This window comes from Ahaetulla prasina, chromosome 2, assembly GCF_028640845.1.
Source record: "Ahaetulla prasina isolate Xishuangbanna chromosome 2, ASM2864084v1, whole genome shotgun sequence".
Taxonomy (NCBI): domain Eukaryota; kingdom Metazoa; phylum Chordata; class Lepidosauria; order Squamata; family Colubridae; genus Ahaetulla; species Ahaetulla prasina.
This window is the reverse complement of record NC_080540.1, coordinates 50,809,853-50,820,822: the sequence shown is the minus strand read 5'-3', so window position 1 is coordinate 50,820,822 and position 10,970 is coordinate 50,809,853. Positions and strand designations below refer to the sequence as shown.

General features: G+C 40.2%; 1 protein-coding gene across 1 annotated transcript in view; it reads right to left on the bottom strand.

Annotated features, from left to right (window-relative positions):
* Window positions 1-1,720: 1,720 nt before the first annotated feature.
* ARL8B (ADP ribosylation factor like GTPase 8B) overlaps window positions 1,721-10,970 on the bottom strand; it is a 35,560-nt gene continuing 26,310 nt past the window's right edge. The window contains exons 5-7 of the mRNA XM_058168529.1: window positions 10,092-10,159; window positions 9,330-9,400; window positions 1,721-5,169 (exon numbers count right to left, since the gene is read on the bottom strand). Of these exons, the coding sequence (XP_058024512.1) occupies window positions 5,120-5,169; window positions 9,330-9,400; window positions 10,092-10,159 (189 nt within the window). The 3' untranslated portion in view covers window positions 1,721-5,119. The remainder of the gene's footprint in view (window positions 5,170-9,329; window positions 9,401-10,091; window positions 10,160-10,970) is intronic.

The following is a 10,970-nucleotide window of genomic DNA, read 5'->3' as shown; positions in this document are numbered from 1 at the left end:
CTTGCTGAAGTCACTTACTGGTCTCCTGCCTGCTCTGAGGACTTTGCTAGGACTTTGGGCAGAGCTGCAGAGGCAAGCCTGATTCGGATTTCCCTGACCCGGCCGTCAGCGGAGGAGTGGGACACGACAGTGGGTATACATTGCTGTATGTTGAGCAGTACTGTAGGTCAGGGGTCCCCTATCCCCTGTCCGGGGACTGGCACTGGTCCGCGGCATGCCAGAGACCAGGCCGTGCAAACAAGCAAAGCCCCATCTGCAGGATGCAGACAGCACATGAAACCATGCCCCCCCCTTCGGTCCATGGAAAAACCTTTCTCCACAGAACCAGTCCTTGGTGCCCAAAAGGTTGGGGGCCGCTCAGTGGTGAAATCTTCCAAGATTTGCCACCAGTTCGCTGCACGCGCATGCGTGGTGTGTGCCACATGCTGTGCGCGCAGGCGCAGTGCACACCAAACATGCGCTTTACGTGCAGGTGCACCGCAGGCGCTACCGCACAGCGTGGGAAAAGGAGGCTTAAGAAGGGGGAGGGCGGGAAACAGCTGTGCTGCACGATTTAGATTTGCTAGAAAGCAGGATTTCTTGCTTTCTAGCAAACCACTAGCATTTCACCCCAGGACTGCTGTCGTAGATAGTCTTTAGCAACTATTTGAAATTACAACAGAACACACACACACACACACACACGCACAAGCTATTTGGGATCTGATTTCAAAAGTCTGATGTCTGTTCTCACCCACCCTGTGGTCACATGACATTTTGGGCGCTTGGCAAACAGTCCACATTTATGGTCATTTTCAGGTTATTTGACCATGATTTTACAATGGTTTTGCTAGAATCCAGCATTTACTTCCTGTTTCTGGTAAAAACTGCCCCATTGCAAACAATGCATTTGCTTAATGACTGCTGCATTTGCTTAACAATAGCCACAAAATGTCATAAAATCAGGTCTGGTGACTAGTGACCTGCTTTACAACCTGCTTTGCAACTGCAATTGCAGGGCTCATTTATTGTCAAAACTCAAGGACTACATTTAAGCAAACAACAGGAGAATATATACAATAGGAATCCAATTGCATATGGTTTTGCATGATTTTTATGCATCCCTGCAGTCACGTTTATGATAATCAGATTTATTTTATTAATTTAGAAGTTGCCCGACTCCTCCATCTGCTAACCACAAATAAATAGAGAAATTATTGGAAATATTGTTGATCTAAAATCCTTCTGGAATTTTATGTTTACAATAAGTTTAAATTAAGGAATATCATTTAATAAAAACTAGTTCCATGCCGTATATATACATAGATATCAAATAGCAAAACCCAGATAACGACATATAATTCTAGAAATGGAAAATGGATGTTTTAGCTCTAGATAAAAAGATACATATTTAACTATAAATAAGGAAGTGTTTGCTTTCACTCCAAGATAACATTTCTTTTGTAATAAGGTAATCCATTCTATTGTTAATGATTAGCTAAACCTTTAAATTAAAACTCTATAAAAAGGAAAGCAGAGGGACATTCTATTGTGGCTGCCTATCCAAAGCTATCTGATAATTTTGGATGAAAAAATGTATTTTTTAAAAAAAATCTCATCTGGTGAGATTATTGAATTCCTGACTTGACAAAGAACCCAGGGAAAAGCTGTCTGATTTTTCCTAGACTTCTATGGCAATAATATATTGAATTTAAAATCCTCACATTAATCCAGTAGCATACAATCTGGAGAAAATGATAAGCATCCTTTTTCCTTAAAAGTTTATTATAAGGCTTTTCAAAACTTTTACACAGTGGAACTTTTGAAAGAATCTAGACTTCCTAGTCAAGAGGCAAAGCTCTAGTCTAGTGATTAGAATTTGGCTATGTTTTAAATTAACTTTCCCCCCTTGTACTAGAACAGCATTCATCAACAGTAAAGGAACAATGACAGCACAGAGTAAGTATGTCTCTGTCCCAAAAATATTGGGTTGGCCCCTGCAGGAAAAAGTTGCTGTAAGAGGAATTTTGGTCTTATCCAGCAGGCCTTATGCTTAAGTGAAGGTCAGCTAATGCTACTACTTATCAATTCCACTTCAATTTCGCTATTTGGCTTCAAAAGCAAATAGAAATCAAAAGCAAATTTGGCTTCAAAAGCAAATAGAATAAATCAGATGTGACCATTCAGTTACATGCAAACATATATAATTGTTTTGTGACGGGGCAGTATCTTTGTCACATTATGCTATCTTAAACTGGCAGAAGTTCTACTCATCTCAGGACCAATACATTAATTTGAAGAAAACATGCCAAAAGTCTCTGCTGGAGAAAGCTGGAAACCCCCTCCCTTTTTTTTTTTTTTAATTCCCTTCGCTGGTGATTCTGCTCTTTTGAGAGAGTTGAACTAATATATGGTGGATTTGAAACTATTCTAATTTTTCTATCCCAGTTTTAAGCACTTAGTGGGTAAGCAGTATTTTTGGAGAAAAGAAAATGTACAGAAAACATGTTTCTATTAAGTAAGATAGATAACTGGCTATATTTTTTTCTGTTGGTCTTCAAGCAAGTCTTGACTCCTGCAATCTTCTTGATAAGATTTTCTTGATAAGATTATAAGAGTCACTTGGCCTTGTTTTCTTCCTAAGGCTGACAGACTGACTGGCCCAAAGCTGGTTTCATATCTAAGGCAGAAGTAGAACTCAAGACCTTTAACCATTATACCAAAACATGGTTCATGTGCTCTTATTTTAGAATACACGATGGAGAGAGAAAATGGTCTCTAACTCAGGCACTTCAGTTACTTGTAGTATATAAAGCACACACTCAAGTTTTAGTTAAATAACTGGAATAGATATGTACTCTTACATATTTCAACTTGACAACGATTCTTGAGGAGTCAAGTTATATAAATATCAACATGACCCTGAAAACTTAAAGTTTATTGGATAAAGCTAAATAGCAGTAAACAAATAAAACGCATTCCACTAAATAAAAAAATTCACATATTTACATAATTTCATAAATGTGTAAGTTGTTCACATGCCAAGATTAATGCAAGATTAAAAAGTTGATAGTGGTTTGGGGACGTCAAAACACTGAAAGCTGTGTGGTATACACTAAAATCCCAAATATATTGAATTCAGCAAAAGGCCAGTTACCTAAACAATAATTTAGTTCTTGCAGGAAAGGCTGACATGTTCTAATTCAATTTCCTTATATTTTTAGGCACAAGCAGAATTGCTCTTGTCAAATACAGCAGTCCATAGTGAGCTACATATACAATCGGGAGTCAGTGAACCTTTTCTACAGCACCAACAATATAGGATTTTATTAAAGCATAGAGAAGTTAAAATTGCAAGCTCAATTTGTAAACGGAGGCAATACTAGTGTGTTGCAACAGTGCAGGAATTTGTACGGGAACAATAAGGCCATGGCAGTTATAACTCAAAATTTATTGTGCAGGGGCACATTTTTAGGTTGTAACCTCAGTCCAATCATTATGGGGAAAATGGTGCAATTTAGTATAGAATTTGTACATTACACTTGTAATGCATTAAGCACACTTTAAAAGTAATTTAGGCTTGCTGCCACTGTAGCTTCTCATTTTACTTTCTCCAGATGATCTATGACTGAACTACAACAGGCTTATACAAACATTTCATGTATTACTGTAGAGGTACCATCCATGCCTTTTGGCAAAGAATGTTTGAAAATAACAGAATATCTATATAAGGCCAGAGAAGTTTCATTATGCATGCAGGTAACAAAAGAAAACATACTATAGCTAATAGCAGTACTTGATCCAATATAAAATGTTCATTTTTGAGAAACAATTTGTACTTGAACAAGCACATTAAGAAGGTACCTATGGATGCATCAAACATATTAAACAAGGGCTTTGAACAGCATTTAAATACATACAGGTGTTTTTTTAAAAATAATAATACAGTGAGGAGCAACCAAAACACTTGTACCATGTATTTGCATACTGTAGCCTACCTCAACATTACTGCATCAACAACTTCAGCTTTGACAAATCTGTTTAAATATTGACACTACCAAGAATGTAAAGATATGAAAGTAGTGTTAATTTTTCCAGTTCAAATAACCTATATGCTGCAGAAGCTAACTGAGAAAGACAATCACTTCATAAATTCCCTTGTGCTTCAAGACACAATTTAATGTTTCATAGCCTATGAACTTTATACATGATTACACAGTGAGAAGCAGGCAAACCTAGTGTTGTCACAATAGCCTAGGTATTTAGCACCAAGTGCAACTGTGCACAACTACTCCATTAATAGAAGAATAAGCTAGACAGTGACACATATTTTTGTGCTGGAAATCAATATGACATCCAGAATGTCATAAAGCTGTAGCCTGTGTAAAGCATTTCTAGAAGAAAGATGTGACTGTTCCATCTAATTCAACGTTACATAATACCTGCTTATATGTTCAATTTTTTGAGAGGCTGATTTTGAAGTATTTTATTCCTTGCTCCACTTAAAAGAGCTTTAGCAAATATAAAGAAATTAGCAATGCCCTGTACAATGCCCAAAAGAAAAAAGCTGACAACCTAAATTTTTTATTCACTGAGAGGAATACAGTTTGAGAATTTATGATAATTTAGTGATTTAATTCTAGTGCCTCTTACTTTCCATTGAAACCTTTTTACAATAAACATCACATGCATCTGAGAGGAAAAATTAGTACAGTATCTCATTTAAACAGTGTCGGAAAAGCTTTATAATAAGAATCGACCTAATCCCTGTGCGACCACGTGCCAGCATTTCCAATGAGCGGCTACATACAAGAATGAAATAATTGTGCAGAAAAATCTAATATCAAAATCTGGATCAGGAAGACCAGAGAGAGAGAGAGAAAAAAAATTCTGGATAAGAAGTACCCACTGCCACTGTCTAGATGAAATGAATAAAAACATTTGCACGACTTATGACAACTCTAGCCAACTCTTTGACAGAAGTAGGATTATAAGTCATTCAGCAGTGCATATATGGAGGCATGAACTGTGAAAAAAAGGCAATTCCTTGGAACACAGGAGGACTATCCTGGATAACAATTCATCACGGAGGGAGTAGACAATTGAGAATATGGCCAAATGAGCAGCTATGTGAACGTTTTCAGCTTCTTCGAGACTTTGAGTGCTGAATAAGCCACTGAAGTGTGATATCTAAAAGAAAAAAGGGAAACACAACAATTGGTTTTTAAGATAATTGCTGTACCTAATCATCCTTAAAAATCAGCATTTAAACTGGAGAGCACTTGGATTCATTTTTTCCAGATTCCAGAAACATCCACTGTAAGATAGCAAGCAGAAGCACGTTTTGTGTGACTGAATCAATAATGAAAATATTTCTGAGGTTTGTTAAAATCTGTGGCAGTTATTTAGACAGGCTTTGGTAATTTTAATTCGTTCAACATTTGTTCCTACTGCGTTACTAACTTTTTTTAAAAAAATTAAAAATTAATTCCAATGCAGGCAAAAAGGCTGCCCAAGTGCTAATTCAAATTCTTTAGTCAGTAGGTGTTATTCTATGAAAACCATATCTAAAAATTTGATTGATTGATTTAACAAGATCCTTTGTCACTTAATAGTTTTTTTTCACAAAGCAAGACTTGCTATCAAGTATTAGTTCATTAAAAGATGAATGCAAGAAAATCAGATTCTTGTAAAAGAAAAAAAAATACTGCATATAAATTTAAATAGCCCTTTAGCGCTCCTGGTCTTTCGCAGCAGCCCATGCCTGACATCCTGTCCCAGGCTGGCTGAACCGGAGTTGGGGAATTCATTCATTCCTTATGGCCTTGCCTGGGCCGGGTTGGTCGAAGCCGCCCCCAGATCACCTTGGGGGTCGTGTGGCATGACAGCTGATTTCTGCTGCTCTTAAAGGCTCCAGAGCAGATCCGTGCACTGCCATTTTGAGCCTGCCGGGGGCAACCACCACCTCACCTGTTGTGCCTCCAGGGCAGGCCGGTCGGGGGTTTCTGAGGCAGCCGGAGCAGCCAAAGTGCCCGCTCACCTTCCCAGGGGCCAGGGCGGGGCGCCTTTAAGATGAGCGGTCAGGAACTTCTGTGTTCTGTCCCCTCCCAACCACAATCAAAACGACACGCAAGCTGACTTTTTTTGCCAGCAATTTACTCCAATGACAGATAACAGTTCAGGCAATGAGCCTGTGATTGCCTGCCAAGTTCTCCTCAGACCAGCGTAATTGCAGTGCAGGAATAAACAGAAGTCAAAGTCTGAATCACAAAATAACACAGCCGAAGCTCCCAGAAGTCAGTCTTTGTCCGTCATGGAGCCCAAAGGCAGCTCCGCCCACTTTTATACCCTGTGGGGTGTGGCTCCATGACTCAGCACTCCCTGGGCCGGCCCCTCCTTTCCTTTTGCTGCGCACACTTCACTCGGCATCACTGCCTTGCATCTAACCACAATTGATTCTCCGCAGCAGGCTCTTGGAGCTCTGCCAGGGAGGAGGAGGAGGGTCGGGGGAAAGAGGCCGTGTCAGCTCCTCCTCCACCTCCTGGCCTGCTTCTGGAATCTGGGGCGGAGCCACAGAGGAAGATTCTGCAGAGGGAAGCCCTGTCGGCTCTTCCCCCTCACTCTCTGAATCACTCTCAGCCAGGAGGCCCGGCTCGGGGAATGCAGGAGACACAATAGTCTGGCTTTTAACTATAAATATATTCCTATAAATATATAAGGCCGAAAGCAGAGTGGCAAGTGGGGTGGGAGGTGAGTGTGGAATTGAGCCCTGTCCTGGGAGGGGTCAAACAGGAAGCCCTTCAGCCCTGAGTTTATGTAGCAAGCAAAAGGAAGGCTGCGTATGCGCGCTCCCCCAAGTACAATGCCTTGTCCTGCCTTTCCCTACCTCAGTCCCGGATCATGTGTGCCAGGCTGATCCTGAATTCTGGGCAGCGGGAGGGGGGGCGGCAGCAAGCGAGAGGAAGAAGTGGCTATGAGTGTAGGACAGAGCAGCAGGGAGAAAAAAGTGGGAGGGGGCACTTTGGTAGTCTGGGGAATCGTTCCCTCTATCAGCTCTCGTTAATTATACATATGAAGCAGTAATCGATCGCCTCTTCCCCTGCGACGAGCACGGTCACTCACCTCCCACGCACACAAGCACCCCTCCTCAGCCGCCACCCACCACAATCTTTGTTTTCCCTTCCTCTCGCTCCTCATCATGGGTGAACTTCAGGTGACTGACCATGGCTTTGACACATAAGCAGTTCAGCTTGCCGACAACGAACCTTGGGGCACAGCCAGGGAGGGGCCAAGCAAGGCTGCACTGAATGTCAGTGTGGAGGCAGGGAGGGGAGGGGAGAAATGATCCCTCCAAACCACTCCCGCCTTCATTCCTCTTTTCTTTAGAGGCCAACCAGGAGGCCTGAGTCGCTCTAAAGGTCTTTTAAAGCTTGTGTGTGTATGTGTCTTTGCTCCTGGTCTTTTGTAGCATGCCTGACATCCTGTCCCTGTCCGCTCATCTTAAAGGCACCTCGCCCCACCCCCGCCGCACTGGGAAGGGGAGTGGGCACCTTGGCTGCTCCAGCCACCCCGGGAGGTACAACATGTGAGGCTTGGGATGGCAGCATCCGGATCCGCTCCAGGGCTTTAAGAGCAGAAGAAATTGGCCGTCACACGACCCCCAAGGCGATCTGGGGGCGGCTTTCACCAGCCCAGCTCGAGCAAGACCAGAAGGGATGAATGAATTCCAGTTCAGCTGGCTGGGGACAAGATGTCAGGCATGGGCTGCTGAGAAAAACCAGGAGCACAGACACACACACATACACACACACACACAAGCCGCAGGCACAGTGGTATTGGTGAGGTTTTTAGCAAGCAGCGCAGGAAGCCAGACTTGCCTTCACAGGTACAAAAGCTTCCTACAATGGAGAAATGCCAGGAGCAAGTGCGCTTCTTTTTGCACTTGTCCCTGGCATTTTTCCACTTGGAAGACGGAGAGGAGGAGGAAGAAGACGAGGGCAACAATCCCAGGCGCGTGAAGCAAGGCATGAAAATCCGTAGCAGGAAGCGCAGGTGAGTGAAAAGAGGGAGCAGCTGAGCACTTTGTTTCTCCGGAACCGGTAGTAAAAAAATGTTTTATAAGTAAAAAAACAAAGTTCCCATGATCCCACGTCAGCTGATCATTGGACCTTTTTTTTTTTTTTTACTTTTTAAGCATTTTTTTACTACCGGTTTTTCAGAAGTAAAATCAGGAAGTAACAACGACCAGGCAGGTGGGTGGAGCCTATAATAATAATAATAATAATAATAATAATAATAATAATAATAATAATAATAATAATAATAATAATAATAATAATAATAATAATAATAATAGTATTTTAAATTTATATACCGCCCTTCTCCCGAAGAACTCAGGGCAGTGAACAGCCAGAATAAAAATAACAATCCAATATACACAATGAAATAAAACATTAATTAAAAAACTTATTTAAAATTTGGCCCAAATTTAAAATGCATTTAAAATCCCAAAAAACTAATTAAAAATTTAAAACCCATAAACAACTAAAAATTCTATGCCAGTCCCGCGTGGACAAATAAATAGGTCTTAAACTCGCGGCAAAAGATCCGAAGGTCCAGAAGTTGTTGAATCCAGGGGGAAGTTCTAGCTGCCACTGCTCTAGCTGCCACTGCTACCAGTTCTCCTAACCACTGGCTGTCATCACTACCGGATCGGCTGAACCAGTCCGAAACAGGAGCATTTCACCACCGGTTTTAACCTCCAGTCCCCTAATGATCTTTGTTGCTCTTCTCTGCACTCTTTCTAGAGTCTCTTTTTTTACATTGTGCTGACCAAAACTGGATGCAGCTTTACTAAGAAGGCATTATAAAGTGGTATTAACTTAATAGGGTTTGGTTTGGTTTTTTAAATTTTTGTTTGGAAACTACCCAGAAATTGTTATAACAGGGGTGGGTATCTAGCATCTTTCAGAATCCAGCCTTATTTGAAGATAACTTACAAAGAAAAACTCACAACTTCATGTATCAGCCTGTTCCATTGACTTACAGCTTGATGTCTAGCCTGACTTTTCTTTAATTCTACTACTATTTGCTGGGCAACACAGAATAAATTCATTCCCTCATCTTGTGAAAACCCTTCCAATATTTGAAGAGAGCTATCATATCTTTCTGTAGACTAAACACATCTGGATCCTTTAACTGTTCCTCAGAGGCTTTGTTCCACAATGGTACACCATTTTAGTAGCCTTCCTTTAAATTTGTTTCAATTTGACATTGTCCTTTTTGAACTGTGGTAGTCAAGGGTAACATACTGTGTACTCTAAAGTTAGCATTACTGATATTGTTATTACCTATATTGTCCTTTTCTTTGCAGGAAATGGAGTAGCAGCAGATTTCTCTGTCTTGAATAGCAGCCAGGTTCCTGGAAGAGAAGCAATTCATAATTTGTTGAAAACTGACAGCAACATCCTATTAAACGTGATGTACATGTGATTCATATTAAAATATGAATTATTTTTAATTACAAAGGCAGTGTATTGGAAACTTTCTCCTATGACAGCAAACATATATACATATCAAAATAACCGTAACTAAAGTAATCTACTGTTAGAAAGTCCAGGCACAGATCATTTTATAGATCCAGGAAATTCTTAAAAAGAATTATGTGATATATGCTGGACATACCCATATTTACCACTGATGGACAACATTACATAGGCCCTTATGTGACTGATGAAATAGCAAAGCATCATGGGCTAACTAGGGAATTCTGGGAGTTGAAATTCACAGGTCTTAAAAGGTTTTTCTTTGAAGTCATTTTACTTCTTATCCAAGAAGCTTCTTCAGCTCTGACTGGATGGTGAAATGGAAGGATTTATACCCCACCATCCAGTCAGAGCTGAAGAAGCTTCTTGGATGAGAAGCGAAACATCTTCAAAAAATACCCAGAATGTCCAGTTGCCTCTTGAAGAGCACCCCTGGGACAACCATGACCTGGATGACTGAGAATCTCTATAGACACAAGTCTTAAAGTTGCCAAGGTTGGACACACCAATTTAAAGCATGTTTTTTTTTAACCTTACTTCTTAAGATATGCTTGCTTACTCACTTACATTTTTTCAATAAGCTGCTTCTCATCCAGTGCATTAGCAAGGTCTCTTTTGTTTCCAAGTACTAGAACCTGCGAACAGAAAATATGTACTGATTTTAGCACTTAGCTTTTTAAGGCAGGAAGCAGTTAAATTTCATTTAAATAAGAATCCATTTTTGTGACACATTGAGGAAATAAAACACTCATATTAAGGAACTAAAGTTGCAACATTTATTCCCTGATATGAATAGTCAGTCTTTTTTTAAAAAAAACATATTACTGATGAATGATAAATATCAGATGTTCCTCTAGACAAGGGATAGACATGAATTCCAGAGCTAGAAGAACACTTTTTTTTCCACTTGGGCTACTAGAGGCATATCCAAAATATCAGAGCTAGCAGAATTTTCAATCCTTCCTTCATCATTAGCTTAATTTTTTTTTTTTTGTTTAAAAATAGCAGGAAATCATGCTGATCTTGTCTGGTGGCATGATTCTGGGAGCAGTGGTTGTCCACCTCTGCTATCAATGCATTATATTCATATGTAGCTCACAAATAATGTCTCTTATAACTCTGTATGTTGCTGTTGTCTTGGTCATGGAAGAGTATACAGAATAGGTTGTAATACAGAACAGGATGGGCTAGTCTGACAGTGACACAGCCAGATAAGCCATTCTGCTTATCAGAAGAACTCAGAAACTGCAGGGAAAGTCATTTCAAAAGTGAACATTTGGTACAGTAGAAATCGAATAGTACAAGTCAGAAATAATTGGCCAATAGTCATTTCAGGTCAATCTTTTTCTGCACAGATAGTCCAAAGCTCTTTACTTTCTCTTTCTTTTGTGAAAAAAGATACTCCTGTCCTGCTTAATAATTTATTCAATACTTCAAGATGTTTTA